Raw genomic sequence first — 8,203 nt, 5'->3', positions numbered from 1 at the left:
TTTTTTTACAAATCCAAAACCGACCCCCCGTAACAAGGTATAATATAAATTTATAATTCTACTAAATAATTCGAATTACCAATTCGATTTTGAAATATGAATTATTACTAATTATTCGATTGTGAAAATAATTCGATTATTCCCAACGCTAATGTAAAGGCCGTCACGTATTTTACAATTCCGGTTCCGCGCCATCTACGTTAGATGTGGGACGGGTTCCATAATACGGGTGGTGCACAATGTTAGTGTGGGATAATTTAGAGTAATTATGGAGTTAATGTAGGTGTTATATTAAAAGTGACGTTATACAGTGTGAGTAAAATAAATGAAACGAAATTAATAAAAATTTAATTTAGATAATAAGGAGTAACTAATTTTTGCATTTCGTTGATGTATTTACTAAAAACAATGAATATATAAATAATGCACTGACCTCAAACATAAAAGTATTAACTTCGTCCTGAATTCCTTTGTCGTCAATACTTTCATTGGTGATTTTGGCATTAAGCAATAAGTCTAACATGGCTAATTTCTTTCTTTTCGAATAATTAAACTCCTCATCGTTTTCGCTGATGGGCACCTTAAATGTTTCAAATTCTTTTGATCTTTCCGCAATCACATTATTTGTAAAATTGTGCAAGATTTTTACCAATCGTTTCTCCTTGTAACCGGGAATCATAAAAAAATAATATAATTTATTGAAATACAGCCAAGGTCTTGTTATTCGGTGCGTTATTATCTTTCCTATTTGATGGGTGGCATCGCAATATGACCTATCTTCTTCATTTTCGACATTTAATTTGGTACCCATTGAAGTTTCTGCCATCCAAAATATTATTAATAATTTGTGAAAAGCCAATTTATTTGTACCCACCGTTGATTGCACCTAAGGTAAACTGCGAAATGTATGGTACAACATTTATATAAGGTTTGTGACAAATTTTCCTCAATTCTTTTACCAAATGATCAGTTTCAGTTGTAAACACACCTACAAATTGCTGCAAGATACTGAAGTGGAAAGCAGGGGTTAATATTTTTCTCCTGGTTTGCCACTTGGACCCTGAAAATAAAGAATACTTATTTTAGTTTTTTGGTTTTATTTTTCAAATTCCAAAGAGGAAATATCAGCTTTATTCATACCAGTACTTGTTAAAAGACCTTCTCCCAACCATAAATCTAAAAATGTATAGAAAATATAGAAAAAGGTGCGGTCTACCTTTTTCTATATTTTTTGTCGTAGACGCAATTGCCTAAAAAAAACAAAACTTTTACTTACACGAGCAAACATTGTGAAAAGGAAAATATTGGGAAGTGTAAAATGGATTCTGGAAATAATAATTTGTGTTCAAATAAAGAAATATTAATATTTTGAAGTGTTTATACCTCAAAATCTTCTGGACTACTTATATTGGCTGAGAAGTAAAGAGCAGTTGATAGCTTGTACACTGGATAATATTCCTTGCTCCATTGTCTAATCTTTTTAAAAAGAGTAGCTGAAAGTATGTGCAACCCAAATATATTAAGTAAGTATATATTTAAATGGTAAATATGACCTACCTTCGTCACTTAGGAGGTCCGGCAAATTTCCCAAAATTGAATACATTTTTGGACCTGGCAGTTTCACTATTAATGTGTAATATCTATTAAATTCTGGCATATATTTAAAACCGAAAATTATTGCCAATATTGCAGTAAGTAAAGTAATAACTAGAAACATTGTACCTAAAAAATATTTAAAATTTTAAATTTACACTTTTTCTCGAATTTGTTAATATTGATTTTTATTTAATAATTTTATACTTACCTATTTGATACTTTTTGGTGTCGCTAAATACTTATAATGTATTATTTCTAAAACTAATTAAGAAAAATTTATTGTGCAGAGAATTAGTGCAATACAGTGAAAATTTGCACATAACTTTAATGCATCTTAGGTGGCTGTTACAGTGGATGTGAATTCGTACGAAAATCTGTAGTACGAAATGTTAGATTAAAACAAACACATGTATTTCTGCTTGAGCGGTAGCACTTGTAACCTCTCTATTCGTACGAATGTTAAAAATTTATATAATTTCGTGAGAAACTGATTTTCATACGAATTTGTTTCTTATGTAAGCGCCGCCTTAAGCTACGTCCAGACGGAGAGATATTGGAAAACGTGTATTGCTCTATGAAGAATATATCAGCCAACATAGAGAGACAACATTTTGAGAGCAGTATAACTGAACCACTATTTCCAAATTAAACTAAACGACATTCTAAAAAATTTGCCGTTTTCAGATTATATATTATTAGCAATTTTCTGATTAGTTATTTATTGAAANTTGGACCCGTTGGAGCAGTTCTTACACCATAAAATCTTCTGTATGCACGTTGAATATTAATTATCGAACGATTATTTTCAAGGAATAGAAAAACAATCTTAGTTCTTTGCGCAATTGTATAGCGTTCCATTTTTATATATTCTCCCAAGTTTAATTCCTGAAATAGAAAAAAAAATATGAAATGTTCACAAGTTACATTTTTTTTTACATCATATAGTTACTTTAGCCGCACCCGGTACATTTTTTTGTGAAGTGACGCATTCCTGAGAACCAGTAGTTGTGAGCTACTAGTTCATATATCTTGCATCCTGTAAAATGCCCTACATCATGATTTAGTCGGACAATTTGAAATCGCGCGCGTCTTGGAACAACCCAACGGGGACCATATGGCGTAGTTTTATAAACCTTGCCACCCTTCATATTGATTAAAAATATATTTGTGTTCTTCATATAGTAGGATCGTATTCGATGCAAAGTAAAGCAAATTTAAAATGAAATTGAATGTAAAACCTGAAATACCGCATCGTACGGATTGTGTTCTGGTACTAGCTGTAGTCGCCCAGGTGCATCGAGTGAACGAAGTAGTCGGTTGTACGTCAAATACTAAGCTGGCGAGATTGATCGTAAATCAGAGACCGCCTCCAAGATACAAGTAAACAAAAGTGACGGGTACAGAGGTAAAATGCAGTATATATGTGGAAATTAAAAAACAAATTGGATTTATAATAAATTACATTTAAAATAAATAGTTCATGAGAATAAAGAAATTTTTGTAGGAACGGGGGTGCCAGACGTGAACTGAGCCCTTCATCGCTTCATAATGCATAAAGAAATTATTCAATTTTTAAACCTCTTCAAACCGTACTGCATTGAATCCCTTGACAGGCAATGATTTTATTACTTTGCATCGAATATGATCCTACTATAGTTGCCTGTTTCCAAAAGTTCACTAATTTTTCTAATATCATCATGCTGTTGAGCTGCCAAAAGCCAATCAGCCTCAGTTACTGGTACGATATTAACATACCGAATATTACTTGTATCCTCAGTATTGGTGGTGATTTACCGCATCATCATGGTGCCTTTAAGACACTGTTTTATTTCATATCGATACTCGCTAAAGTGCAAAACCCAGCGCGCAATCCGTTGATTTAAAACTATTTTTTTTAGAAGTACATACAAAAGCAGCACAATCAGTAAATATGGTAAAAGGCCTGCCGTACACGCTCTAAAAATTTTTTGTTGCTACAACTGAAATTGTGGTTAATATGAGCACATATTGAATGAATGAAAGTAATAAAATATAGATCAACTTTAGTGAAATAAAGTCAGATATCAAATTTTCTTATACATACAAACATCCATCAGGACCACAAAAAATTAACCGTACAATTGCATTCTAAAATTTGCCTCCCTGTAACTGACTCTTTTATGATTTCTCCTAAGCTCTAAATTAAAAAAAAACAATTATTAATTAGTTACAATTTAAAAAATATTGGCATTTTTTTGTATTATTAAATATGTATGTGTAACCAAAAAGTGGTTAAGTCACACTTTTTAGTTTCTGAGTTATAGCTGTTTGAAAGTTTTAAAACTTTCCCACACCTAAATTTTTTTGTGATCATCATGTGTATAATTTTTAATTAAAACTTGTACCTTTAGTCAATATAGTAATATACAACATATAATTAAAAATTTATTTGATTACGACAAAAAAAATTTTGAAAATCTGGACAGCTACTTTTTGTAAAAAAAAAAGTTCAGAACATGAAAATTAGAAACTTTTGCTTTATTTTATCAAAACTATAAAAAATTATTGTAATTTGTTTACACGCTTTCTTAAGTAGGTTACAAAATAAAAATTCAGATTAATCCAAAATTTTATTTCTTAAAAATTAAAGTATACAACAGACTTTACTCATAAATATCAGTATCACTTTCAATGTATTGTTCGTCATCCGCGGTGTCATGGTGGTTGGCCGAAGTCACATTTTCAACGTTAATAAGGGTCCTCGTGTAGAATTCAATATCGCTCGAGATAACTAGTTTCATAAGTTTTGTAACAGACTCAAACTTTTTAGGTTTTATTTTCAAGTAACTGTCGCCGTAAGCCAGTTTAGGATTACTAGAAATTTTTCTGTTCATACCCACTTTATAGAGTTACCCGTATTGTTGCATGTTCCTGTCATAGACTCTCTAGTTTGAATGGGTTTTCCGCTTTCAAATTTGGCGAACCGTGTCTTAGAAATACCTGGTACCGAAGTCTTGACGTATGGCACAACCCATTGTTTATAATCTTTGACTTTAAGGATTCTATCGCCTGGAGCTAGCTCTCCATTTGATCTGAGGCTGTGTTGAACAAATACGACCTCAAAGGAATTTTTTTTTCTGCACGTCTTGATTAATTCAACGTAAATCTCAGGGTTGTCAACCACTTCTAGTTTTAATCTTTTTTTCTCGATGGCACCAAAGTCTCTATCAACTGGCATCATAGAGTGCCCTGGAACAGGATACCATACTTCAATATCGTTAAAAACGTTACGTTTGCATAACTGGTCTAGATAAGTAAAAAGAATTCGATTTTTTTTTGGCTATATGCGTGATCACAAACATTTTTTAGCTTTGTTTGTAGCGGATCCTTGTGTTTTTCAATGTAATCAGACAAACACGTTATAACTTCATTCGGTCCTTTTTGGGACTCCGTGTAAGTATACATTATTGCTTTATGAGTTTTTAGGTTGTGAATACCAAAAACATGTAGCCATAACTGACTAATATAATATTCATCTTGTGCGTTAGTCACAGGCAAAGGTAGATTTTTTTCATAATCAAAACATATTATCATTTCAGAAGAATCTGCTGATTTTTGAACTTCGGCTAATTTGCTTTTGAACACGTCTGCTTTTCTAAGATGAATTTCCTTATCTCTTTTAAGAGTTTTTAAAGTTTCTTCATTAGGTTCCAGTTCAGCTTGCCTTATACCGGGTGGCCCAAAATTACCGAAGGGGTTTGAGTTCATTATAACTTTTTATTTAAGACATAATTATAAAAAATTTTTTTTTAAATACAGTAGGAGAATATTTTTAATTTAATTATGAAAAATTATATCTCGCAAGTGGTGGCCATTTTCTGCTTCGCATATTCGTGCTCTTTCCAAAACATTTTCCATAACCTTTCGCAAAACTTCAGGTGTTATGTTGTTGATTTCGTCACGTATATTGTTTTTTAATTGCTGGATGGTTCTAGGCTTATTAATATAGACTTTTCCTTTCAAATAACCCCAAAGGAAAAAATCTGGAGCGGTTAAATCCGGTGAACGCGGAGGCCAATTAAAATCGCTGGTACGCGAAATAATTCGTTCACCAAAGGTGTCGCGTAAAAGAGCCATTGTGTCCCTCGCAGTGTGCGCTGTGGCTCCATCCTGTTGGAACCATACTTGCGGATGGTTTTCCACGGCTGGCCTTAAAAAATTTTCTAACATTGTCCGATATCGAACACCAGTGATGGAAACGGCGACACCGTGTTCATTTTCAAAAAAATATGGGCCAATTATCCTTTCCGACGAAATACCGCACCAAACAGTACACTTAAGTGGGTGTAATTGTCGCTGTTGAACTACTCTTGGATTTTCCGTAGCCCATATCCTGCAATTTTGCCTATTAACGAACCCATTTAATTGGAAATGGGCTTCGTCGCTCATAATTAAATTATGAATAAAATCATGATTTTCTTCTGCTTTTTGCCGGAAATAAATTGCATAATCAAGTCGTTGCTGGTAATCTGTCGGTTTTAATTCTTGGACAAGCTGAATTTTGTATGGAAACATTCTTATTGTATGCAAAATTCTCTGCAGCGACCCTCGTGAGAGGCCAAGTTGTGTCGAACGTCTCCTGGTTGATGTTTCTCCATCTTCCCGAATACTCTCCTGTACCCGTTCAATATTGTCATCCGTGTGCACCGTTCGTCGTCTGCCGGCACCAGGAAGGTTCCTTACTGCCCCTTGTTGTCGAAAATTTGCAACCAGACGGTTTATTGTTGACTCTGAGGGTCCAACACGCACATTAAAATAACGACGATATGCACGCTGAGTCAAAACAATGGACCGTTGATTTGAGAAATAAAGTTCAACGATTTGAGCACGTTGTTCAATTGTGTACTGTTCCATTTTAAATTCCCCAAGTCTTCTTTACAAAATACTGAAAAGAAATAAAAAAATATATTTTAATAAAAAAAGTTATAAGGAATTCAAACCCCTTCGGTAATTTTGGGTCACCCTGTATTAACTAGGAACTTTGTGCAGGTGTTGCATATATTCTTTCTTGGATATCCAAAAAAAAATTTTAATTCTTCATTAAAGACCTTAGCGAATATCCCGTATGACACTTGATTGTCAGAATGTGCGTTAAAACTTTCATGTAGTTTAGTAATGGATAGATTTTTGTTCCAGGTGGTACGACGGTTGCATCCTTGGCCCAAATAACATTTTTCCTCTGAGGAAATTTTGTAACATCCACAGGCAATTCTTGATCGCCTATGATGCTAACCTGCCCTTCTTTAATCAACACTGTAATCCCTTCTTTATTTAAAAAGTCTTGGCCGATGACAACTGGAATTTGCTGTGCCTGTTTAAGTATTATTATTGCCTGGACTGACTTCTCAATTTGGTCAACTTTTAGGGTTACTTGTATAGAACCCAATCGGACAGAACCGCCTGCATAACCCTTGATAATTAAGTCGCAAGGTTCTCATTTCAAGTCCAGCAACTCAGCTTCTCTTTCCTGAATCACGACAGGTCCGCATCCAGTATCGACGTAGGCTCTACTTCTTCGTCCATTTAGTTCACAATCAAAGAAATACTTTTCATGATGCGACAGCGACTGATGAACTTTTGCGTGGTGGGCTTTGGCGGTTGACTCATTTCGTCTATAATCGTTTGCAAGATGTCTCACACGATTACACCTGGTGCACTGTTTCTTAGGTTTTGTGCTATTTTGCAAATATTGCTCAAGATTTCCGCAGTTGTAACATTTTTTGGTTTTCTTCTCATAGGGTTTCTTGTCTCTCGTTTTCAGCTTGTTCGAACCCATTTTCTTATAGTTAATAAATTATGCACGTGATGTCGCGCAATTTTGGAGAGTGGACAAATATTCAGCGTAAAATGCTTCGGGGGTCCGATATCTTTCTGCTCTGGCACCAGTCTGCACGTTTTGATCGCTGATGCCATCTATAACACAAGATACCGTTTTGATCGCTGATGCCATCTATAACATAAGATACCGCATCACGACCAGCAATCTTGCACCCTTGGATTAGGTCCATTTTCTTAAAATAATAATTTTCCCAAGTCTCGGTTTGGCTCTTTTGATATGCTAGCATTGTTTTTAAAACGGTCGCATAGTCTTGGTGAACAGGAAAGGTGTATTAGTGTATTAGTTGCCTCCATTCGGTCCACGTACGACTGTATGAGATGAGATTGTCGTACCATTTTCTAGCGACACCAAATAATCGTGTCTGCATCACAAAGATTTTTGCAGCATCATCCCAGTTATATATGTTACCGAGCTGTTCTATCTTGTCCAACCATTTATTGGAATTCAGGTTCGGATTTCCAGGCCAAAATTCTGGTATGCATTCTGGCCTCAAGTTTCTGTTTTGATTGCACCTGGCGCAGCTAATTCTGCCATTAAACTATTAACTAATTGTTGTAGCTGCTGGATTCTTGCATAAGTTTCAGATGTTGACGAAGTGGAAGGCATACCTTGCATCTGACTAGTCGGAGGAGTGAAACTTCTTTCAGTTTCAAAACGACGACTATATCGATGTCTTGTTTTATTATCGTCACTGGAGCTCTCCGTTGACGAGCTTGACACCTCTCGAGC

At 34.6% G+C, this 8,203-nt stretch overlaps 2 protein-coding genes across 2 annotated transcripts; both read right to left on the bottom strand.

The window, feature by feature from the left end:
• Nucleotides 1-359: 359 nt before the first annotated feature.
• On the bottom strand, nucleotides 360-2,029 carry LOC108904168 (cytochrome P450 4C1-like). Its single transcript, XM_023456205.1, has 7 exons — nucleotides 1,805-2,029; nucleotides 1,558-1,722; nucleotides 1,384-1,493; nucleotides 1,218-1,250; nucleotides 1,141-1,186; nucleotides 875-1,060; nucleotides 360-819 (listed from the first exon to the last, which is right to left on the bottom strand). The coding sequence occupies exons 2-7, from the start codon at nucleotides 1,715-1,717 to the stop codon at nucleotides 371-373; spliced, it is 984 nt and encodes a 327-aa protein (XP_023311973.1). The 5' UTR covers nucleotides 1,718-1,722; nucleotides 1,805-2,029; the 3' UTR covers nucleotides 360-370.
• Nucleotides 2,030-5,412: 3,383 nt separating this feature from the next.
• LOC111692289 lies at nucleotides 5,413-6,494 on the bottom strand. Its single transcript, XM_023456204.1, has one exon. The coding sequence runs from the start codon at nucleotides 6,487-6,489 to the stop codon at nucleotides 5,413-5,415; it is 1,077 nt and encodes a 358-aa protein (XP_023311972.1). The 5' UTR covers nucleotides 6,490-6,494.
• Nucleotides 6,495-8,203: the final 1,709 nt, after the last annotated feature.

This window comes from Anoplophora glabripennis, unplaced genomic scaffold, assembly GCF_000390285.2.
Source record: "Anoplophora glabripennis isolate ALB-LARVAE unplaced genomic scaffold, Agla_2.0 scaffold1279, whole genome shotgun sequence".
Taxonomy (NCBI): Eukaryota; Metazoa; Arthropoda; class Insecta; order Coleoptera; family Cerambycidae; genus Anoplophora; species Anoplophora glabripennis.
Note: the sequence above shows the minus strand (reverse complement) of the source record. Positions and strands in the feature narration are given on the sequence as shown.